This window comes from Narcine bancroftii, chromosome 5, assembly GCF_036971445.1.
Source record: "Narcine bancroftii isolate sNarBan1 chromosome 5, sNarBan1.hap1, whole genome shotgun sequence".
In the NCBI taxonomy this organism is placed as follows: Eukaryota; Metazoa; Chordata; class Chondrichthyes; order Torpediniformes; family Narcinidae; genus Narcine; species Narcine bancroftii.
In genome coordinates, this window is record NC_091473.1 from 16,605,327 (window position 1) to 16,630,519 (window position 25,193).

Here is a 25,193-nt window from a genome sequence, read left to right on the forward strand (position 1 = left end):
AAATCAGTCTTCGACCTTGACTTGTGTGTGTCTTCTTACTCCTCACTTCATATAGCACACTCTACAATACATTTATTTATTTCTTGCCATATTCTAATCATGTGTATTAATAAAGGATTTTTTTTGTTATTGACTGAACATTACACTTATAAATAAGTCCTTAATTGTCTCCTTTTTCATTGATTTCAATACTTCTTAAAATCCAGTAGTTTAAGTCTTCCGAATTTATGGTCCCCTTTTAACTCTTTGAGTGTGATTTTTGGTACTTTTTTTTATTTCATAGGAATTGTCTTATACAATTATGTAATATTATAAAGAAAATTTTTGTTAGTGCAATAGGCAACGATTAAAAGAGATTCTGTAGTCTTGGCATTACCTTTATTTTTATATAATTTACTCTTCCTACTAATGTAATTGGCAGATCTTTTCATTTCTGTAAATCTTTTTTTAACAGAGGGGTATAATTAAGCTTATATAAAATCTGTAAATTATGTCATCATTCCTAAATATTTAATTCTATCTTTTTGGTATCTTCCATAATCAAAGTTTTGCAATGGCATTATCTCACTTTTGTCCACATTTATTTTGTATCCCGATATTCTACCATATTTTTCTAATATTTGTTTGTAATCTTATCAGTGATTCAGCTGGGTCAGACATATATAATAGTACATCATCAGCAAATAAACTAATTTTATGTTCTTCCTGCCCAATTTGAAGCCCTTGCTATCTATCCAGAACTCTCTGTATAATTTCTGCCAGAGGTTCAATAGCTCGTATGAATAATGCTGGTGATAGGGGACACCCCTGTCTACTCGATCTAATCAAGAGAAAAATAGATGACATTTGGTTATTAGTTATAATTTTAGCTTGTGACTTATGACAAAGTGTTTTTTATCCAATTTATAATTTTTCTACCTATACCAAATTTTTCCAACATTTTATATAAGCAGGTTACCCAATGTTAACCAAAAAAGCTGGTGTGGTTCATGACCATTTAAGGCTTTCTCTTCACCATGAATTTTAAGTATTAAGCACTTCGGGCACAAAGATATATTAATTAGAAACCGTCCAAACATTTCAAACACTTACAAGTAACTCACAATTACTGAAGAGAGCAACATTATTATTGATCACCATTCCTCTGCACCTATTTCCTTTATTCCCCCCCTTGTCCAATCCCGCCTTGATACCCTGCTCCTTCTCAGCCTCTCCTTATTTGACCCTCTCCCCTCCATTCTCTCCCATCCTTCTCCCCTCCATTCTCTCCCATCCTTCCTCCACCCTCGCTAACCACTTCTTCCCCCATCCTCCTACATCTATCTCCCTTCAGCTTTCTTGCTTTACCTCCCACTCCGTCACTCTCCCCTCTCCCTCCAGCCTCCTCCATCTCACTCTCCTCTCTTCCCCTCCATTCCATTGCTCCTATTTCCCCTCCACATCACTCCATACCTCTCTTCCCTCTCCCCTCCCTTCCACTTCCAAGCTCCCCCTCTCCCCCTCCCTATCTCTCTTCCATCTCCCCTCCCTCTTCCCACCATCCCACTACCATCTCTCTCCCTCCCCTCCCTCCCCTCCCACTACCATCTCTCTCCCTCCCCTCCCTCCCCTCCCACCCCTCTCCCTCCCCTCCCTCCTTTCCCCTCCCCCCACCCACCCTCCCTCCATCTCCCTCCCCCACCCACCCACCCTCCCTCCATCTCCCTCCCCCCCCCACCCTCCCTCCCTCCATCTCCCTCCCCCCCCACCCTCCCTCCCTCCATCTCCCTCCCCCCCCACCCTCCCTCCCTCCATCTCCCTCCCCCCCCACCCTCCCTCCCTCCATCTCCCTCCCCCCCCACCCTCCCTCCCTCCATCTCCCTCCCCCCCCACCCTCCCTCCCTCCATCTCCCTCCCCCCCCACCCTCCCTCCATCTCCCTCCCCCCCCACCCTCCCTCCCTCCATCTCCCTCCCCCCCCACCCTCCCTCCCTCCATCTCCCTCCCCCCCCACCCTCCCTCCCTCCATCTCCCTCCCCCCCCCACCCTCCCTCCCTCCATCCATCTCCCTCCCCCCCCACCCTCCCTCCCTCCATCTCCCTCCCCCCCCACCCTCCCTCCCTCCATCTCCCTCCCCCCCCACCCTCCCTCCCTCCATCTCCCTCCCCCACCCACCCTCCCTCCCTCCATCTCCCTCCCCCACCCACCCTCCCTCCCTCCATCTCCCTCCCCCACCCACCCTCCCTCCCTCCATCTCCCTCCCCCACCCACCCTCCCTCCTCCATCTCCCTCCCCCACCCACCCTCCCTCCCTCCCCCTCCCTCCCCCACCCACCCTCCCTCCCTCCATCTCCCTCCCCCACCCACCCTCCCTCCCTCCATCTCCCTCCCCCACCCACCCTCCCTCCCTCCCTCCATCTCCCTCCCCCACCCACCCTCCCTCCCTCCCTCCATCTCCCTCCCCACCCACCCTCCCTCCCTCCCTCCATCTCCCTCCCCCACCCACCCTCCCTCCCTCCCTCCATCTCCCTCCCCCACCCACCCTCCCTCCCTCCCTCCCTCCCTCCATCTCCCTCCCCCACCCACCCTCCCTCCCTCCATCTCCCTCCCCCACCCACCCACCCTCCCTCCCTCCATCTCCCTCCCCAACCCACCCTCCCTCCCTCCCTCCATCTCCCTCCCTCCCCCACCCACCCTCCCTCCCTCCCTCCATCTCCCTCCCCCACCCACCCTCCCTCCCTCCCTCCATCTCCTCCCCCACCCACCCTCCCTCCCTCCCTCCATCTCCCTCCCCCACCCACCCTCCCTCCCTCCCTCCATCTCCCTCCCCCACCCACCCTCCCTCCCTCCCTCCATCTCCCTCCCCCACCCACCCTCCCTCCCTCCCTCCATCTCCCTCCCCCACCCACCCTCCCTCCCTCACCTCCATCTCCCTCCCCCACCCACCCTCCCTCCCTCCCTCCATCTCCCTCCCCACCCACCCTCCCTCCCTCCCTCCATCTCCCTCCCCCACCCACCCTCCCTCCCTCCCTCCATCTCCCTCCCCCACCCACCCTCCCTCCCTCCCTCCATCTCCCTCCCCCACCCACCCTCCCTCCCTCCCTCCATCTCCCTCCCCCACCCACCCTCCCTCCCTCCCTCCATCTCCCTCCCCCACCCACCCTCCCTCCCTCCCTCCATCTCCCTCCCCCACCCACCCTCCCTCCCTCCATCTCCCTCCCCCACCCACCCTCCCTCCCTCCATCTCCCTCCCCCACCCACCCTCCCTCCCTCCATCTCCCTCCCCCACCCACCCTCCCTCCCTCCATCTCCCTCCCCACCCACCCTCCCTCCCTCCATCTCCCTCCCCCACCCACCCTCCATCTCCCTCCCCCACCCACCCTCCCTCCATCCCCCACCCACCCTCCCTCCCTCCATCTCCTCCCCCACCCACCCACCCTCCCTCCCCCACCCACCCACCCTCCATCTCCCTCCCCCACCCACCCACCCACCCTCCCTCCCCCACCCACCCACCCTCCCTCCATCTCCTCCCCCACCCACCCTCCCTCCCCCACCCACCCTCCCTCCCCCACCCCACCCACCCTCCCCACCCACCCACCCTCCCCCACCCACCCACCCTCCCTCCATCTCCCTCCCCCACCCACCCTCCCTCCCCCACCCACCCACCCTCCCCCACCCACCCACCCTCCCTCCCCCACCCACCCTCCCTCCCCCACCCACCCACCCTCCCCCCCCACCCACCCACCCTCCCCCACCCACCCACCCTCCCTCCATCTCCCTCCCCCACCCACCCACCCTCCCTCCATCTCCTCTTCCTACCGTTCCTCCCCTTCCCCCCTCCGTCTTCCTCCTCTACCATTCCACTGTCTCTCCTCCCGAACCCACTCTCTCCCCTCGACCCCTCTTTCTACCCTTATCTCTCTCTATCTACCCCACTCTGTCCTGCTTCCCATCCGCACCCCCAAAAAAGATGGACATACCCTTTCTGCAGCCTCCCACCACATCCATTCACAATGTGCGACCCTCTCCTCCCCGCGGGTAAATTGCCTTCCTCATTTTACCGAAGTCTCGCGACACGTGGCGGCCGGTGGCTGCGCATGCGCGCGTCACCATAGGTTGGCGAGGGGAGACCGAGAGTGGGGAACGGGACGAGGTGCTGCTACTAATTCTCCGGTATCATGCGCGCTGTACCCACCTGGATAGACAGGGTGCACGACCGGGAGAAGGTGGAACAGTGGTGAGCAGAGCCGGCATCGTGCGGTGACACCACTCGCCGTTGCTAAGCGGTTTCCAATGTAAACAGGCCGGAGAGAGAGACGTTGCACTCAGGCGGGACGCTGGGGGAAAGGAAAGGAAAGGGGAGAGGAAGGGGGGGGGTAAGTGGTGGGGGGAGGAAAGGGGGGGGTAAAGTGGTGGGGGGAGGAAAGGGGGGGGTAAAGTGGTGGGGGGAGGAAAGGTGGGGGTAAGTGGTGGGGGGAGGAAAGGGGGGGGGTAAAGTGGTGGGGGGAGGAAAGGGGGGGGTAAGTGGTGGGGGGAGGAAAGGGGGGGGTAAAGTGGTGGGGGGAGGAAAGGGGGGGTAAGTGGTGGGGGGAGGAAAGGGGGGGGTAAGTGGTGGGGGGAGGAAAGGGGGGAGGGAAAGGACACGGTGGGGGGGGCGGGGAAAGGACACGGTGGGGGGGGGGCGGGGAAAGGACACGGTGGGGGGGGCGAGGAAAGGACGGTGGGGGGGAAGAGGAAGGGGGTGGAGTGGGGATATGGGGAGGAGGACACGTTGGGAAGAGGAAAAGGGGAAGGGGACACGGTGGAAAGAGGAAAAGAGGAGGAAGGGGACACGGTGGGAAGAGAAAAAGAGGGAGGAAGGAGGACACGTTTGGAAGAGAAACAGGGAGGATGTAGGGGGACGGGGAAAATAAAGGGTGAAGGGAGAGGAGGGAAGAGGGATAATGGCAGAGGTAGGGGATTGAGGGTTGCTGCTGGATGAGGGGGAGGGGATAGGAGTGGAGAGAGAGAAATGATGGAGGGATAGGGGTGGAGAGAGAGGGGTGCAAGGGGACATCATGAGGGGCATAATGTGGGGAGGAAGGATGGGGTGGACAAGAGGAGTGCTGAGAGGGCAGAGGGGAAAGGACAGGAAGTCGGAGGGAAGGAGGAGGGGAGGGGTGATGGGGAGGAAGAGAAAGGGAGAGGAGGCTGTGGGAGTGGGAGGACACGGGAGAGGGGTGCGGTGGGGGAAGGAGGGGATAGAGGGCGGGACTGGGTGGAGAGGAAGGAGGTAGGGGAAAGGGAGAGTTGAGGGGATAGGGAGGAGAGGGCCGGGGAGAGGGTGGTGTGGTAGGTGGAGGACACAAGGAGGGAGAGGGGCGCAATGGGTGAAGAATGGGGGAAGGAGGGGAGAGGTGTAGGGGAAAGGGAGAGTTCCTAGGAGAGGGTGGTGTGGCAGGGGGAGGACACAGGGAGGAAGAGGGATGAGGGGGCGGGGTTGGGGAGAGAGGTAGGAGAAAGGGAGAGTTGAGGGGATAGTGAAGGGAGGGGATAGGGAGGAGTGGTCCAATGAGAGGGTGGTGTGGCAGGCAGATGATACAGGAGAGAGTGAGTGTGGGGGGGGAAGAAGGGGTGTGATGGGGAGAGAATGGAGGGGCACTGGGTGGGGGGAGAATGGAGGGATACTAGGTGGGGGGAGAGAATAAAAGGGGAGTGGGTTGGGGGAGAATGGAAGGGGGAGTGGTTTGGGGGAGAAAGGAAGGGGAGTGGGTTGGAGAATGGAAGGGGAGTGGGTTGGGGGAGAGAGGATGGAGTCTGGGGCATTGCATGGGGAGAGAAGGGGGAGCTGGTGAGGGGGTGGAGTCGGGGGGAGCAAGGGGGTGGTCGGTGGGGAGCGATGGGGGGTGGTCGGTAGGGAAGGGGGATGAGTAGTCCGCAAGTAGTCAATGGTGAGAATTAAGGGGGAGTCCATGGTTGTAAGAGAGGGGGGAAATACATGGTGAGTGGGTACTGAGAGATTGGGGGGTGTAGAGAGAGGGATGAGGTCAGGCAGTTAGCGAGAGGAGGGATCTGGAAGGTTGTAAGCAATGGGGTTTGCAGGTTTGTGTGAGGGAGGGTGCCTGGGGCTGGTGAGAGGGAGGGGGGTATGAAGGTTAGTTGGAGGGAGGAGGTCTGGTGGAAGGTGAGAGGGCAGGGTTTGGGGGGATGGTGGGAGTAAGGGGGGTCTGAGGTTTGTGAGCTGGAGGAGACTGAGCTGTTGAGAGAGGAGCAGGTCTGGGGGTTTAAATTGAGGGAGGGAGTTGCAAGGAGTCTGGGTGGTGGGGAGAGGGAGGGGGCCTGAGGATTAGTGGTAGTACATGGGGAGGAGGGTGCGGAGAGCGATGGGAAAGGAATGCACTGATTTGGGAGATGAAGGGAGGACCTACGGTGGAGGAAGAGAGGGTAATCTGAAGGGTGAGGATATTTATTGGAGGTTGGCCAAATCAATATTTAATAACTGCAAATGATTTCTGAATTTTATTTTGCATTAATTCCACAGTATTTACGATATTGCATTCAAACCAGATGGAACACAGTTGATAGTAGCATCAGGAAACAGAGTTTTGGTATGTTTAGATACTTGGATCTCCTCTTTCATAAGCTTTATATCCCTTTTTGCCTTGCATGACAATAATTTCTTCATTGAACTCTATTGAGAAGTCAGATTTGCATTGGCGTGGTAGCACACAGATCCTGGCAATCATAAACTTTCAGAGTTTGTGGAAAAATAAATCTGATGCTGTAATGATTATGAAATGAAATGCTGAGAAAACTGCATGTCAGGCAGCATTTGTGGAAAGAAAATGGTTAATGTTCCTCCTTTGTCAGAAGTGGTGATGAGAGAGATGCAAGTTGGTTTTCTTTGGGGGAGAACCTTGAGAGGTATATAGAACAAAGGGTGCGTCTGTGATAGAATGAGCTGAAATGGCATTATGGGAATGTTTATCTGTATATTAGGCCTCTTGCTGTGTTAATGGTAGGTGAACTGATTTGCCTAGCAGGCTAGAATTGTGCTTGTAGGTTAAGAAAAACTGAGCCAACATGGTATCAACAAAATGGAACATCTTGAAAAAGGTTAGCAGGCCAGGCGGCATCTGTGCGAAGAAAGTCAGTGTCTCAGATGAGGGACCTGTCAGACGTGAAAAAGACAGAATTAAGTTAGTCTGGGTAGTGGTGAAATATGGGTGAAGCCAGGAGAATTTTTCTAATGGAGTGAAAATGTTGCAGATAGAAAAGGTACTATGGATGTGTAAATTGATGATGTGGTTCTTGTAGACTGGGATGTATTCGGCAGCTGTTCCACAAAACAATCATCTCATGCATTTGGTTTCTCCATTGTAGAGGAAGCCATGCATTTAATACCAAATTTAGCCTATAATATTGGGGAAAAGTGCTGTGTAATCTGGAAAGATTATTTTGGGTTCTACAATGGTGAGAAGGGAACATGAGAAAGGATAAATGTTGCACCTCCTGTGAATAGCTCGAAAAATGCCATGCAATGTGAAATGGGTATGAGCAATAGATGAGGGGTTGCTAAGGGAGTAGTCCCTGCAAATTGCTGAAACGGGAGAGGATGTGTCCATTGTTGACAATTATTGGTAGAACTTGTGATACATATGATGCAGAGGTTGGTGGAGGGGAAGGGAAGGTGTCAGAGCAAAGCCTCAGGAAACAGATGAGATGTGGTCAAGGGCTCTGTCCACAATTGTAGAAAGGAATCCATGGTTAAGCAAGAAGAAGGACATTTCAGGGCACCTTTGTGGAATGTCTTGTCATCAGAACAAATGCTTCAGAGATGGGAGTTAAGAGATTAGGATGGAGTCCTTCAGAATAGACTGGAGTCTTTTGAGATATGAGTGCAGTGGACAGAGGAGGCTGTTGTATATTTGGATTTTGTCCATTAGATAAATGGAGTTGGGGTAATGTGTTAACATGGAAAGAGGATTGGTTGACCACTAGAAGGCAGAGAATTGGGATAAATGATTTTTTTTCCTCTGGTTGGCAATTAATGGTGAGCAGAGTGCTGCAGGGGATAGTGCAGGGCCTACAACTGTTCACAATATGGAAGAGGTGACCAAGTTTATCATATCAAAGTTTGATAGAAGAAGCAGAGCGCCCTCAGGCGTGCAATGGAGGTGCAGAGTGATCATGTATCCATGGTGAAGGTGAACTGGTTAGGGCTGTCCAAGTGGCGAAAAGCTAATGATGTAAACAGGATTCAGAATTGGCTTGCCTGCAGAAAGCAGAGGGTAGTAGAAGATGGAACATATTCTGTCTGGAGGTCAATAATTAGGAGATCTGCAGGCATCTGGTCTGGAGTCCCTGCTCTGTGAGTTTTTTAAATAACTTGAAGAGGAGAAGGGGTGGATAGGTAAATTTGCAGATGATACAAAGGTTGGAAATGTTGTGGATAATGTTGGTTACTATTGGATATAATAGAATATAGACAGAATGCAGAGCTGGGTGGAGAAGTGGCAGATGGAATTCAATCTGCATGAGTGTGAAGTGATTCACTTTAGAAGGTCGAGTTTGAAGGCAGAATACACTGTTAAGATTCTTAAGAGTGGAGGCACATAGATTTTTGGGTCCAGGTCTGTAGATCTTTCAAGTTAATAAGGTGGTTAAGAAAGAGTATGGTGTGCTGGCCTTCATTAGTCTGTTAAAAGTTCAAATTTATTGCCAGAGAACATGGATGGCATCACAAACAACCCTGAGATTCTTTTCCTCCTGTGGGCCAGGCAAAATTTCTATTTATCGGTAACTGTACTCCTACAGAAATGTAAACAAAAGAAAGAAATATAAACAAATTGTGCAAATAAATATTCAGCAATGATGAGCAAAGTAAAGATCCTTAAATTAGTCTGATTGCATGTTGTTCAGGAGTTGGTTGAGGAGTAGCAACTATTTCTGAACTTGGAAGTATAAGTCCTGTGGCACCTTTACCTCTTTCCTGGCGGTACCAGTGAGATCAGAGCATGTACTGTGTGGTGTGGATTCTTGATGATTGCTGCTGCTCTCCGACATCAGCGCTCCATGTCGATGTTCTCGATGGTGGCAACAGATTTGTCTATGACATACAGGGCTGTGTCCACGACCTTTTACAGGATTTTCTTGCTCAGTGGTATTGGTGTCTCCATACCAGTCCTTGATGCAGGTGGTCAGCACACTTTCCAATCTGCATTAGTATGATGAGTCCAGGAAAGGTCCCCCGGAATAGTTGCTCCCAGGAATTTAAATTTGCTCACTCTCTCCACCTCTGATTCCCCAAGGATCACTGAATCATACATCTCTGGCATTCCTTTCTGAAAATCTACAATCAGCTTCTTGCTCTTGATGATATTGAATGCGAGGTTGTTGTTAGTACACCATTCAGCCAAGTTTTCAATTCCTGTATGCTGATTCCACCAGTTTTTATGCAGCAAATTCGTATATGGTGTCATAGCAAGCACAGTCATAGGTCTAAAGAGACTAGAGCAGGGGGATAAGTATGCAACCCTGCAGTGCTCCAATGCTGATGGAGATTATGGAGGAGATGTTCTTCCCAATTCACACTGATTGGGGTCTAGAGATGAGGAAATCTAGGATCCAATTATGCAGTGGGGTATTGAGCTCCAGGTCTTGAAATTTGCTGATTAGTTTTGAGGGGATGTTGAGGGGGGTGGGGAATGGTGGGGTGATGGTGGATGAAGCTCAAGAGCCATGAGATAATGTTGCACCTCTATAAAACTCTGGTTAGAATGCATTTGGTGGATTGCATTCATTTCTGGTCACCTCATTACAAGAAGGATGTAGATACTTTGGAGAGGGTGTATAGGAGATTTACCATGATTCTGGCTGGATTGGAGAAGATATGGAGTAATGGAGAATGAGAGGTGAATTAATAGCGGTATCTAAGATTATGAGGAGCATAGTTAGGGTGGTAAGTCAGCATTTTATTTTTTGCCAGGATGTCAGTGGCCAATACCAGAGAACATTTGTTTAAGATTAGTAGAAAAGTTTCAGGGAGATGACAGGTAGATTTTTTTTACACAGAGTGGTACACTGCCAGGGTGGTGGTAAAGGCTGATACCTGATATATTTGAAAAACTTACATACAGATGTAAGAGTTGTGGGCTGTGAGAGAGGGAAGGGTTTAATTGGTGGTAGAATAGATTTATAAAGGTTGACATAATATTTTATACCAGTGGATTCATTAAATTCTTTATTGTGGTGTTTTGCTTCTTAATGTATTTGATTCTGACTTCGAAAAGGGAGAGATACATCCAAAGGTACTGAATTGGTGAATGAAGAAGATGCATAATTGGAGGTCTGGTTGCATTGAAGAAATGCTTTAACTTTTTATCATTAACAGATCATCTGTGATTGTCAGGCAATGTAGACTTAAAAAGGTCAATTTTTTTCATCAAGTATATTTAAAATGGAGTTTGAAGGCAATTATCTAATGACAGTTTCTGCTGTCCTCAGATCTTTAGAACAAATATATTTCCACCTTCTGGACTTGCACTTTTACTTGTGGACCACAAGCAAAACATGTATTCAATCTCGAATTCAGGATCAGGTGGAGCATTGATCGTGATGTCTCTCAGTCACTGTTCAGTTTTTGTTACCTGCAGGATGGATAGAGATGACTTTATGTTTGAGTTTGTTATCGAAAGCCATCTGCACGGAGAAGTCTGGATAGAGATGACTTTATGTTTGAGTTTGTTATCGAAAGCCATATGCACGGAGAAGTCTGGATAGAGATGACTTTATGTTTGAGTTTATTATCGAAACCCATCTGCACGGAGAATTCTGGATAGCGATGACTTTATGCTTGAGTTTGTTATCGAAAGCCATCTGCACGGAGAAGTCTGGATAGAGATGACTTTATGTTTGAGTTTGTTATCGAAACCCATCTGCACGGAGAAGTCTGGATAGAGATTACTTCCTTCGGCATTATATTCAGTTCATACATGAAGATATTTAATAGGTTTAGGTGATGGACGGAATAATGAGTAACTTCTGCAATTCAATGTTTGTTTTCCAGAGGGAAGTAATTATTTGTGCTTCCGTTGCATGATGATGTCTGATAGTATCAGACAAATATTTAGATTTTTTTTGGTGTTGATATATTTTGATAAAGCTTACAACATTAGGTTTATTATAAACTAATTTAAGTGACAAAACAAAAATTGGTCATCAACAAACTTTTTTTCAATGAGGATACTGTATAGATACAAGATGGTAAAATGAGAAATGATAGTAACCTCCAGAATCATACCTGCATTACATGACTATATCTTGGGGAATTGGCTTGATTGGAATGAAAATGGAGCACATGAGTAAGGAAGACCAGTTTCATTTGGTGAGACTAAACCAGAAATATTAAGTCTAAAGGCTATACTTAATTTTGTTTCTGAGATGATCACGAGGAAATCCAGACAATCACAGAGAGAATTTTCAAATTTCACACAGATGGCAAAAGTAGTCCTCTTGTTTAAAAAAAGCTAACAGGAAGAATTCTGGGAAATTGTAGACCAGCGAGTCTCGTGCCAGTGGTGGGAAGACTATTGGAGAGGATTCTTATGGACAGGATAAATTAGCATTTAGAGAAACAAGGTCTATTCAGGGTGACTTTGTGAGGGGCAGGTCATACCATACGAGCCTACTTGAGTTTTTTGAGGAAGTGACAACGAAATTGATGAAGGTAGAGTTCTAGATGTTGTGTATGTGGATTTTGTCAGGCATTTGACAAGATCTGACGATGGACAGTCAGCACCTTTTTAAATGGGAAAACAGGAGCAAATACCAGAGGTCGTTTGTATAAAGTGAGAGGAGGAAAGTTTAGGGGAGAAGTCAGGGGTAAGTTAAAGTACAATGCTGGAGAAACTCAGCAGGTCAGTAGATAAAGATATATAACCAACATTTTGGATCTGAACCCTTTAAAGATTGAGCAAAATTTTGGCAGGCACCTGAATAAAATGGGGGGGGAGAGGAGCAGAGGCCCATGGGCAAGAGGTAATAGTGGTTAAGGGAGGGCACAACTGCAAACTGGGGGAGAAGGTTGGCTCTGTGACTGGAGAGGAAAGGGGTTTGAGAGCTGGAGAAGAGTCAGCGGGACAGGGAAGAGAGGGAAAACAGGGAATGGTCTCATAGAAACTGTAGAAGTAAAGGTTAACGCCAAACCATTGGAAAGTGCCCAGATGGAATATTAGGTATTGCTCCTCCAATTTACGGGTCGCCTTGATTTAGCAATGCATGAGGCCATAGACAGACAGGTCAGTGTGGGAGTGGGACACAATATTGAAATGGTTGGCCATTGGGAAATCCCTCTTATTGATATGGACAGACTAAAGGTGCTCACTGAAGCAATCTCCCATTCTTCATTCAGTCTCTCTGATGTAGGAAAGGCCACACCAGAAGCACCGAATGCAGTAGGGAACTCCCACAGATTCCCAAGGGAAGAGTTGCTCCACTTGGAAGAACAATTTGGGGCCCCGAGTGGTGGTGTGGGTGCAAATTTGGCACTTCCTTTAACCTAAGGAGAAGGTGCCAAGGGGACAATTAATGGGAAGTGGACAAGGGAGTCACGGTGAGGAGTAGTCCCTATAGAAGGCAGAGAGTGGAAGATGAGTCTGATGGTGGTATCATGTTAAAGATTACAGAATCTGTGGAGGCTGGTGGGGTGGTAGGTGAGGACAAGGGTAATTCTATTTTTGTTTTGGGGAAGAGGAGGCCAGGGCAGATGAGTGGGAAATGGAGGAGATGCAGGTAAGGGCTAAGTTGGAGAGAAAGCTGCGGTTTTTTTTGCCATTGTGGTGATGGAAGATGGTACAATAGTGACATTTAGACAAGTACCTGGATAAATGAAGGGGTATGGGTGTGAGGTATGGGAGGCTTAGAACTTTAGGCATTGGAATTGTGTCTGGCCACACAGTTATGCATATATAATGAGTAGAGCAGTGGGCAAAGCATGCATACTTGGGGTGCACCTGTGTTGATCAGTGAGGAGCTGTTGTTTCCAATTCATATTGACTGTGGTCTTTCTATGAGAAAGTCAAGGATGCAGTTGCAGAGGGGGATACAGAGGCCTCTCGAACCATTTCATCACAGTAGAAGTTAGGACAGTAGTTGTTGAGGCACTACTCATCTTGGGTACCAGGATGATTGATGCCTTTTTGAAGAAGGTGGGAACCTCTGACTGCAGCAATAAGAGGTTGAAAATGTCCATGAGCACTTCAGCTAGTTGGTTGGCGCAGATTTTCAGTACTCTGCCAGGTTCTGACATCGCCCTCAGAGACGGACATCACAGGATCCTCCGCCTCTTCAGGGATTCTAGTAAACATTGTTTGGTTCTGCTCAAAGCAGACATAGGTGTTCAGCTCCTTGGGTAGTGAAGCATCACAGCCATCTAGAGTGTTCGCCTTCTCTTTGTAGGCTGTAATGGCCTGCTCTCCCTGCCATAGCTGGCGTGTATCTGTCTCTAGTTTCCTCCGGAGTTGCCACTTTGCTTTGGAGATTGACTTCTGATGGTTGTAACTGGACTTCTTGTAAATTTCTCGATCCCTGGTCTTAAATGCCCTTGTTGTCGCCCTCAGCAGGTTGAGGATTTTCTGATACATCCAGGGCTTCTGGTTGGGGAACACCTGGTATTTCCGCGTGGGCACACACTCATCCATGAAGGTCTTGAAGTTGGTTGGATATTCATTCAAATCTATGGATTCAAAGCAGTCCTGCAGATGCTCCTCCACTTCCCTTGACCATATCTTCCCCGTCTTCACCACTGGCATTGTGGTCTTCAGTCTCTGCTTGTACACTGGCAGTAGAAGTACAGCCAGGTGATCAGACTTGCTGAAGTGAAATTGTGATCGGGCTCAGTATGCATTTTTCATGCTAGTGTGGCAGTGGTCGAGTGTGTTGGTTCTCCTGGTCTTGCATGTGATGTGTTGGTGATTGGCCTGATTGAAGTCTCCCACAGTGATCAGGAAGGCATCCGGATGTGCTGACTCATGGCTGTTTATCATAGTGCTCAGTCCCTCCAGTGCCAGCCTGACGTTAGCCTGGGGCAGAATGTACACTGTGTCTAGGATGATGGCAGTGAACTCCCTTGGTAGGTAGATTGGACGACACTTGATTGCCAGATGTTCCAGGTCGGGGGAGCAGGACTGGGATATGACCATCACGTCTGTGCACCACGATGGATTGATGATGACACAAATGCCGCCTCCCCTGGTTTTTACAGATGCCGGAGTTCGATCAATATAATATTGGGACCAAAACAAAGTTGCCTTTTAGCACCAAGACAGAAAAGAGTTTCTTCTCAGGAATTGTGAACCATCAGTATTATCAGTTTAAGAGAGTTGTCTTGCTCAGTTATTAATTGAGTTCAAATTTCATTGCATTTTTTGACTGCAGATGATTTGAGAGTTTTGAGGATTGGGCAGGAAGATGGGAATTGAAGCCAAAGAGCAAACTTCTTTTGCCAACCATGGTTCTCTTACCAATTTTTCCCTCAGTGGGACAAACCCATCCAGAACCCCACACAACTGGTCCCTGAACATCCTCCACATCACTTCTGAGCTTTTATCCCAAGAACATCTGATCCCAATTTACTCTCCCAAGTTCCTGCCAATGTTATTGAATCAGCATCATGTGTTCAAAGATCACCAGTTTCTGATGAGATCATCTGATCTGTCACCGTTTCAACTTGTATCTTGCATCAAGTATCTCTTGATGCAATGTTCTGATATGGCAACATTGAATTTGTGCCATTGAAAGTACAGGTTAAAACAATGTTTGCCACGTGAAAGAAATATAAAGTATTCCACGTTTTGTTTTTAGGTATACGATACTTCTGATGGGACTCTCATTCAACCACTCAAAGGACACCGGGATACAGTCTACTGCGTAGCCTATGCTAAGGATGGTAAAGTGACAAAGCTCAAATGGCTAAGAATAGAGTAATGGGGTAGATGGGGGGAAAAAAAACTATTTCTTGTCTTTTGAGGGTTCTCGGACTGGGGCATAGTCTAAAAACTAACACCAGGTTTTTTGGGAGTAGTTAGGAAACAAGTTGGAGACCCTTTTCCATAAAATACCGTTTGTTAATTTGGGGACTGTGATAGATGTGCGTCAACCAAATGTACAGAGTATGTCAAGTTAGGTTGCAGATTTGAACTGTACAGACTTGAGGGGATAAATAGCCCAATTAGAGTCTTGTATTTTATTGGAGACTTGCTTTCAACAATATTCTCTCTCGTTCCTCTCCACTCCATTTTTTGCGCCTCCCACCTGCAACAGTGGCATTCACTTAAGATTGCATCATTTTCTCCTGATTGCCACAACTACATCAGCTCCACTCAGGTTCAATTTCCTTTATTGTCATGTACATAGGTCTGTAAGGTCACATGAAGAGACACCACTACTCCAGCACCCCTACTGGTAAGAGAAAGAGAAGCAAAAGAGAGTCCCTTCGTAAATATTAATTGTTCGTGGATCCCACCTGCTCCTCTGATGTTCCTGTGCTCCCGTAACTTCTGTAGCCACAAGTTTTTTGCAACAGTGAACCTGAGCTCCAGCTTTCAAGTCACCGTCTTCAGCCTCTGGTTCCAAACTGAGGCTGTCAGTGCCTGACGCCCTTCAGGAGCCTTACACACATTTCGGCACCTTTTTGAATCCTGGTTCTGATCATTGGTTCCCATGAGCCAGTCTCAGCAGGTAACCCACAGCCTGGTGTGAGTCCTTTTTCTGCCAAGTTCCTCCCTGGTTCCCTGTTGTGGTCTCCTATGCCGTAGAGTCTTCTCCCAAGCTTCTCTTTCTTTGCTGGGGTGGCATCCTCCTACTCAGGTTCTCTGCATCTGTCCACTGCTCCCCCAGATCGCCAGAGGCAATGTTGCCATTGCTGTAGCAGCCCCACCATCCTTCCTCCTCAGTACACAGTTGATTGATGCCTGGCATTCAGCAGTGCTGCCCATACAGAAGATGAAGGAGGGCACGAGTGGAGAGGAAATATATAAGAGTTTGCCACCCTATGAACTAAACCTCCGTGTCAATTTGTAGTTACTGCAGGTGAACTGAATAATGAGACAGCAGGGTATTTAACAAACTGGGATTTCACAGCTTTCTAAATATTTGTGTAAAATCCTTTTTTTTTAGCAGGAGTTATAATTAATGATCAACAGCAGGTGCTGGACCTGAGACTTTTTCAGTGTGCCATTGATTACTCCAAGCAAAACTTTAATTTTAAATAGAATAATAATTGATCCAGTGGGTCCTCTGAACCTGAATCAGGCTCATCATTTTTTTTTCTCTCATTTCAAATCCTTTATTCTTTATCCCTATCCCCAACCCCACCACATTTGCAATAGCTGTCCCAACTATCCTTCAACAGTTTGGATTGCTGTGCTATGGGGCAGTGGTGTTCAGGTGCACAGAGGTTACAAGGTTTCCTCAATTGAAAATAATATTTTTTGTGTCATTGGGGGAAATTTGATCAATGATAGTTCAGTTATTGCCAACAGATCGGACATACAACACACCCTTTGTATGTTTTAACAGTAATTTATTGTTCAGCCAGTCTGATTTAATCCTGCAACTCTTGAAATAATTTTATGAACTCATTCTTTGCTGCCTAAACTAATGAATTGATTATGATTATGCCAGGTAAGAGATTTGCATCAGGTTCTGCTGACAAGAGTATTATTATCTGGACCTCTAAACTAGAAGGCATCTTGAAGTACACGTGAGTTTTCTTCATTGTTTTTTGTTGCTCATGAGTTGAACATTCAATAAGTACACTATCAATAATGTTGCACTTCTAATTAGTGGTAATTTTGGCTTGCCTGCAAAAAAATAATCTCTGGTTTGTATGTGATGCCATGTATGTATTCTGACAATAAATCTGAAGTAATATCATACGGTAAAGGAGCAGAAGTAGACCATTTGACTGAATGAGTCTGCTCCGCCATTCCATGATGAGTTGATCCTTTCTCCCTGGCATTCTCCCCATAACCTTCAATACCCTGCCTATTCTGAAACATATTCATCTCTGCCTTAAATATACCCAATGACTTGGCCTCCACAGTCACCCTTGGTAGCAAATTCCAACAGTTAAAGAAATTTCTCTGCATCTTTGTTTTAAATGGGCAACTTTTAATCCTGAAGTTGTGCCCTCTTGCACTAAACTCCCCTACCATAGGAAACAACTTTCAAAAATATCAAACTCCCTTATCTTTAGCACAGCTATGAACAAGGATAGGAATAGACAAAATGGTGAAGTGTTTAATTGCGGAAGGGCTAATTACGATAGGGTTAGGCAGGAACTTGGGAGAGTAAATTGGGATCAGATGTTCTTGAGGGAAAAGCACAGAAGTAATGTGGAGGATGTTAAGGGACCACTTTTGTGGGGTTCTGGATAGGTCTATCCCACTGAGGGAAAAGATTATAGGATAAGAGAACCATGGTTGGTATGGATAAAGAAAGGAACATGTGCCTGGAGCAGGGGAGATCCTAAATTAAATTAATACTAGCAAGAGGGACCTTGGTCGAAGTGAGGTCAGTATAAAAGAAGCTTATACGTTGAGATTTAGAAAGAGGTGCTGGATTTTAAAAACATCCAGATTGATAAATCCCTGGGATCCGATGAGATATACCCCAGGCAACGTACCAGAGAATTGAAGAATGGAAAATTTGTCCCCTTGCTTAAAATTCTGCCAAAGCTATTTTGCGGAAGAAAGGATATAAATTTGCTATTCTTAAAGTTTTTTTATGGAGAATTTCAATCCCAGTTTTTTTTAGTGAAGTACTGAAGCTCGTACATTTGCTAATTCTTTGCCTGTTAATAAACAGAAGGAAAGTCTTTCTCAACAATTCAAACCAGCTCAAGAGGAGAAGAAGAATGGTGTGCAAGAGAGGGAATGTTCACAGTTGGTTGGAATTGACATTGATGATGATCAAGTTAACAGAGATTTGGAGGAAGCTTATCATACTTGAGATGTATTTACTATTTTTATTTTGTTCGGGGGAGGTGGTTTTGTTTGCCTCTTCTTCTGAAGTCATTGGCCACTTTGTGGCATTAGTCACTTCCCGCATAATTGAGGGAGGTCATACTTTTTTTTGTTGTTGGGGTTTTTTATGGTGTTTCTTTTTCTTCTGCTCATTATTTTGAGATGTATTTTTTGTATATTGGCCATGGATTGGAGCCCCACTACATGTGAAATGGAGGTTTTTGAGGTAAAATTAAGATGATGACTAATTTAAAATTTGCTATGTTAACAGGCTTAATAATCCAATTAAGAGAAAAAGTTTTGCCTTATATTAAAAAGTTGAAAGTTGATATTGCTTTTTTGCAAGAAACATTTAACTGAGAAAGAACATTGGAAATTAAAAAGAGCTTGGGTTGGTCAGGTTCTAGCTTCATTTAATTCTAAAGCAAGAGGTGGAGCTATTTTGATTAATAAGAAATTAACATTTAAGTTGGAATCGGTATTTGAATTAGTTGGTAGACTTTTAGTTGTAAATTGTAAAATTTATTCTGAATCATGGACTTTGAATATTTATGCTCCTAATGTAGAAGATTAGAAATTTATATTAGACTCCTTTCTTAATTTGAATCAGGCATATGGAAAAAGTTATGATTGAGGGTGATTTTAATTGTTGTTTTGATCCATTATTGGACAAATCTTAAAAAACTGTAATTAGGACTAAAATGGCAAAATAGTTGATAATGTTAATGAAAGATATGAATTAGTCAATATATGGAGGAGATTAAATCCTAAAGAGAAAGATTTTTTATTTTATTCACTTTGACGTGACTCCTATTCTAGAATAAATTTATTTTTGATATCGGCACAATTACAAGGTCATATTATATCAGCTAAGTATAAGAGTAGAGAATTGCCAGATCATTCTCATTTATTAATAACATGTACAGGTTTAGAAAAGATAGATACTACATATCGATGGAGATTTAATTCTGTTGTTAAAAAATTTAGAATTTTGTAAATTTTATAAGGGATCAAATACAGCAATTTTTGAAAATAAATACGGATTCAGTTAATAGTAAATATGCTTTATGGGATGCTTTAAAGGCATATTTGAGAGGACAAATTATTAGTTTTACATCTAAAATTAAGAAACAATATTAATCTGAAGTTAATAAATTGGAGAAGGAGATAGAATTTTTAGAAAAAGATTTACAACAGAATTCAATGGAGATTTTAAAAAGTACATTTGAATTGAAATTATGATATAATTCATTACAAACATAAATTTGAGAAGTTGTTACAAAGAACTAAACAAAGATATTATGAATTAGGGGAAAGAGCTCAAAGTTTTAGCATGGCATTAATGACAGAACAAGTTTCAAGAACAATAAATGCTATTAGACTGGATTCAATGATTACATATAAACCTCAGATTAATGATGTGTTTGGGGAATTTTATGTAAAATTATATACATCCGAAGTAGTGGAGGAGGTTAAAATTGAATTTTTTAAAATCTTACCTTCATTTACCTTCTTTGAGTAGTATGGATATTAAAGAATTGGAAGCTTCCTTTACTTCTAGAGAGATTATAGAAGCTCTTTGATCAATGCCTAATGGGATAGATGGTTTTACTTCTGAATATTATTAAAAATTTCAAGATTTATTCATTCCATTATTGATGGAAGTACTGAAACAGGCGATGGAGGTTCATTCTTTTTTGGATTCTTTTTCTCAGGCAATTATTACGGTTATTCTTTAAAAAGGTCGTGACCCACACGAGGTTACACATGATACAATATAACTGGATACACAGGCTATACATCACACCTCAAAAGTTAAATAAATGGGACCCAACAGTATCAGACAGATGTTTTCGCTGTAAAAAGGAAACGGGAACAACAATTCATGCAATTTGGACATGTGAGAAAGTGGAAAAATTTTGGGAAGATCTAAACCAGATATTAAATAAAATCACAAAAAGCAATATACCAAAAAATCCAGAGATCTTCCTCCTAAGTAATATAAGAAATAAAGAATTTGGACTCGATTTGGATGGAGCACAAAAAAGATTTGTTATGATAGCCCTAGCTGTAGCAAAAAAATGTATTCTGTCAACCTGGAAATTAGAAGACAACTTGAGAATACAACAATGGTACATAGAAATAAATAAATGTATTCCATTAGAAAAAATAACATATAATTTAAGAAATAACATCACAATATTCGAACAAATATGGGAGCCATACATGAAATACAATAGAGAAATCCTACCATGGACTTCCACCACCTAAAATTACAGAAGGAGAAGACAACGAAAAGAACTGACTCAGTAAAATTTCTTGTTCATTTTTATTAAGTGACAACATTGTTTAACGGGTTTAATGTATCTTATAGATTGAACTTCAAATAAATGGGAAAGGGGGTGAGGGAGGGGGGGAAAAGGGGGGAGAAAATGACACTATATATTCAAGAGAAAAAATGTCTATGTATCTTGATCGATATGGTTTATAGTATGAAAAATAAAAAAATTTTTAAAAAAAGATCGTGACCCTTTGAAAACTGGATCTTATAGACCTCATCATCATGGCCCATGCCTTTGCAAGTAAAGATGAACATGTTGTCTTGTTGCTCTTCTGCCCTCACAGAACTTTTTGTAGTTGTTGGCACATTGTGATGTGGCACTGTGAATCACGAAATGCCATGCAATGTAATTTTTTTTGCGAGGTCCTCCCATTCAGTATGGTTGACATGAAATGACTGGATATTGCGCTTGATTACGTCTTTGTAGCAAAGACGTGGGTGGCCAACGGGGCGGGGAGCATCTGGTAGCCCTCTGTAGAGGACATCTTTGGGCAATCAGCCATCTTCCATTTGGACAATTAGGCCAGTCCGCCACAGGCGGTGAGCGCGGATGATTGAGTAGAGGTCCGTACTTCCAGTCTTCTCCAGGACTTGGACATTTGTGACTCTGTCGTGCCATGAGTAGCCTAGGATGGATCTGAGGCAGCGAAAATGGAACACGTTATGGCGATGTTCTTGCTTTCTGCTAAATACTTGATATCTGTTTTGTGATCTAATTTGTATCGATTAACATTTTTGGTTTTTTTTCATCCTAACACAGCCATAATGATTCCATTCAGTGCATTGCATATAACCCCGTGACTCCTCAACTGGCATCCTGCTCTTCTGGTGATTTTGGTAATTTGATCTTTAATATTTACAAAACCTAAAGTTAGAAGTTTAATATTTGTGCTTATTGTTGTTGAATTTTATAATACTTTCTTGTTGGCGACCTTTGATAGGAGCAGCTAATGTAATTTAGTATGTGGAAGGAATCAGAGAGTCCTTTTTAATTTGTTGGTGAAGTATTTGACATTGTTTTTATAGGAAGTTCATGTGGAGCTTATGGAACTCATATAACTCAGGACAAATGTAAAGATTTGATTGTGGCTTGAGGAATTTTAGTTGAGTCATTGAGCTGCAGACACTATAGCATAGATAATAAAAGCTTGACTGGAGGGAGAACTAACACTTTTATTATCTTCGAACACAGGTATGGTTTATGAACAGGCTTCAGAGGGGTTCTGGGTTTAGGTGGGAAACCAGGGTTATCTTCGGGCCCCCGGGGAGCGCAGTCGTTAGTACAGCTCACTTCTAGTGAATCCCAGTTCACGACAAACTGTAATATGATGTGAACAGGGAAGATTATCTGGATGCTTTGTGCTGAAGGCAGTCGCTCCTTACAAAATAGGGTGCTGATTTGGGCAGTTGAAGGTGATTATGACTACAAGTGAACCACTTAAGGGGACCAATAGGATTGAAATGCAGGAGCCCGAACCTTAGCGATTGTCCAATAGGTTCTTTCAGCTGTTGGGATGGAAGTGAAAACTACAAAGTGGATGAACAGGGCATGATTCAGAGGAAGCTTTGCAAGCGGAGCTACAAATAACAATGTGATTCTGGAAAGTTACAGTAAAGTAAGAGGGATTTATAATGTTGTGGTAAAGAGCAAGAGTCGAGAAGGTTATTTTGATAACCCATACCAGGATTCAGGGTATCTGTTCTCAAGCTATATCAACTCTGATCACCTTGAAATAAAAGGTAGCATTCCATTGGCCATTACAGTGTCTGATAGCTTTGTTTCATGAAAGAAGAACCACAAGTCCTTTCTGTTGCAGTCTTCTGTAATCTTTCTCTTTTTGAATACAAATTTGTTTTTATCGTTCTTGTGTAAAACATAATTTTCCAACACTGCAGTCCATTTACCAGTTTTTTTCTTTCTCACTCAATCCACCACTACCTCTCTGTAAACTCTGTGTATCCTCCTCATGGTTGCTGCTACCATCCTGTACATGGTGACTGAAGGATCCTCGGTGATTTTCTGCTCTGAGACTACTACTTCTGACATCTTTCACCACTTACATTCTGATGTTAGGACCATTCATTTTGTTTCTTTGTTTTCTATCACCATTCATAAAATCTTGTTATTTCATATTCTTATTTCTCCTCAGGACATCATTCAATTCGGCCACTCTCTCGCTCGCTGAGGGTCCCATTGCAACACTGGGCTCTGGCCGCTTTCCCCAGACCTAAGATAGTTTAGGGCTCCAGGCTCTCCTGTGCTTTACCCCAGGCCCAGGGTTTTGACACTGTATGGAGCTCCTTCTCTCCCCTGCCCTGAGAGCACCGATGCTGCAGAGAGCTCTGGCCATATCCCCACTCCCTCCTGGCCTGGTCCACTGATGCTGTGTGGTAGTCTCGTTATTCTTTTCTTGCTGATCTTATCACGCTGCTCAATATCCTCTGATCTCATATTCCTTCCCCACCTCTTACATCAATTTCAACCTTTCTCTTTCTTCCCTTTCCTCTTAGAAGATTACTGGAGGGGATTCTAAGTGACAGAACCTACTAGCTTTTGGATAGTCAGAAACTGATTGGAACAGTCTGTATGGATTTGTGTATGGGAGATCATGTCTCATGAATCTGATAGAGGTTTTTGAAGAGATGACAAAAAATTGAGCCCAGGACATTGGATGTTATCAAGACAGATTTAGTAAGAGACCATTGACAAGGTCCCACATGGCAGGTTAGGTTAAATTACCTGGGATCCAAGATCATTTAGCCTTTTGGATTCAAAAATGGCTGAGTGGAAAGAGGCAGAAGGGAATCGTGAAAGGATGTTGTTCTGATTGGATCCTGTGTTCAGTGGTGTGTCTCAGGGGTCACTACTAGGTCTATTGCTGTTTATCATTTCTGTTACCAATTTGGATGGCAATAGAATTGACTTGATGAATACATTTGTGGATGATGGTGTGGAAGAATGTCTACAGTTGGGTAGGTGAGGCAAGAAATGGCAAATGTAATTTAACTGTGAGGTGTTCCACATTCGTAAGTCAAACCATGGTAGGAATGTTTTAGGTCCGATAAATCAAGGTGTACAGATGCATAGTTCTTTGAAGCTGGCAATGCTTGTGGATAAGGTGGCAAACAATGCATTTAGCACACAGGCCTTCATTGGGCAGGGTATAGATTAAAAAGGTTGGGACCTCATGATTCAATTGGTGAGATCACACAGAGTACTGTGTGCAATTCTGGTTGTCCAGCTATAGGAAACACATCAGTAAATTGAAAGGGATGTAGAGAAGATTCACCAGGATGTGGCTGGGACTGGAGGAATTAAGATATGGGGGAGGTTGGATAGCTTGGGTTTTTATTCCCTCTAGTATAGGAAGCTGAGGGGTGAACTTACAGAGGTCAACACAAGCATGAGAGGGAGGGGTAAAGTGAATGCTCACAATCTCAAGGTAGATTCAAGATCTTGAGGGTATTGGTATAAGGAGTGAGGAGAAAGATTTAGGAGATGCCCAAGAGGTAATTTTTTTCATTGAGGGTGGTCTATGGCTGGAGAGAGCTGCCAGAGGAATCTGTAGGAAAGGGTCCAATAATAACATTCAAAATTTATGTGGACAGATTAATGGATAGGAGAAGCTTAGAGGGATATGTACCCAATGCAGGCAAATAGGACTAGCCCCAAATGCCGTCTTAGTTGTATGGATTAATTGGGCTGAAACACTTGTTTTATGCTTTATAACTTCATGACTCAGTTCTGAGTCCCCTTCCTCCCACCATCTTCCCCTCCTTACTTTTTACCCCTCTGGCTCTATATCTAGACCCAGTTCCAGTTCCTGCCACATCTTCATCACTCTCTCTAGTCTCCACCTCTCTGATTCTGAGCAATCCATCCACCATGGAGGCTTCACCTTTTCACCTCAATCTCAGCAAGTTTTGGGCCCACCATGATGTTGTGTTTTTCTTCTTTTGTTCCTTTCCTATTTTGCATGGGGACATTACCCCTGCACTGATGATCCTTTCACCCATCTCTAACACTGCTCATCTTAGACATCCAATTCCAACATTTTACCCTCTCTGGTCCTTTTCATTTTCATTCTCTCATAACTGCCTTGACTTCTCCACTCCTCTTGTCTCCAATTTCACCCCTTTGAATGTGGAGTCTCTGCTCCCAACTCCATCTTCAAATCTACAGAGAAAGTTGGTGCCATTGTTGTCTGACAGACTGACCTTTCCTTCGTGGAGACCAGATAACTGCTTTCAAACATTTCCCCGGAACATGACCCCACCAATCACAGATCTCATCACTTCAGAAAATCTCCACAGCCTCGAACCTGGTTGTTCCCCAATCCCAGACTAACCACTTCTATCTCGACCCAAAATCCACAAGCAGGACTGCCTCATTGTTGCTGCCTCCTCGACCCACTGAAGTTGTGCCTTGTCCTACCCCTTCCAACCTCCATTCAGAACACTTGTGCTCTCTACCATTTCAACTGCTTCCAACTCCTTGGCCCTCACCACCTCATCTTTATCACAGACATTCATCAAAAGAAAGACGTGGATTCAACTACGTCACCTCTACTAATACTCTTGTTTATATCATTAACAACTTTTAATTCAATTCACTTAAAACAAAAAAATGTTGTCATGGGCACCAAATGGGTCCTGTCTGTCTTCCTTTACATTGGCTATGTGTAGCAGTTTTTGTTTCAAACCTACTCCAGAAACATTCCCCAACTTTCTCTGCTACATCAATGACTGCATTGGTGAGAGGAGTCACGTGATGGATTAGTGGCTGGTAGGGGAACTCCAGCCCTCTCCAGAAAAGTTTAAAAAAAAGATAGAGAAAAAACAAAGGCACAAACATAAAAACCATAAACAA

The 25,193-nt window shown here is 45.1% G+C and overlaps 2 protein-coding genes across 5 annotated transcripts in view; one reads left to right on the forward strand and one right to left on the reverse strand.

The window, feature by feature from the left end:
• Positions 1-4,053, reverse strand: part of mbd4 (methyl-CpG binding domain protein 4) — a 70,035-nt gene extending 65,982 nt beyond the window's left edge. For both annotated transcript variants that reach the window (XM_069936894.1, XM_069936895.1), the window contains exon 1: positions 3,958-4,053. The gene's annotated coding sequence lies outside the window, so the exon portion shown is untranslated. The remainder of the gene's footprint in view (positions 1-3,957) is intronic.
• Positions 3,930-25,193, forward strand: part of ift122 (intraflagellar transport 122 homolog (Chlamydomonas)) — a 144,807-nt gene continuing 123,543 nt past the window's right edge. The window contains exons 1-5 of one of the 3 annotated variants that reach the window (XM_069936893.1): positions 3,930-4,015; positions 6,498-6,564; positions 14,819-14,903; positions 16,640-16,718; positions 21,084-21,160. In XM_069936893.1, coding sequence (XP_069792994.1) covers positions 3,948-4,015; positions 6,498-6,564; positions 14,819-14,903; positions 16,640-16,718; positions 21,084-21,160 — 376 coding nt within the window. In that variant the 5' untranslated portion in view covers positions 3,930-3,947. Of the gene's footprint in view, positions 4,016-4,060; positions 4,215-6,497; positions 6,565-14,818; positions 14,904-16,639; positions 16,719-21,083; positions 21,161-25,193 lie in introns of those variants that run through there. The other 2 variants (XM_069936891.1, XM_069936892.1) reach the window with 2 other exon arrangements.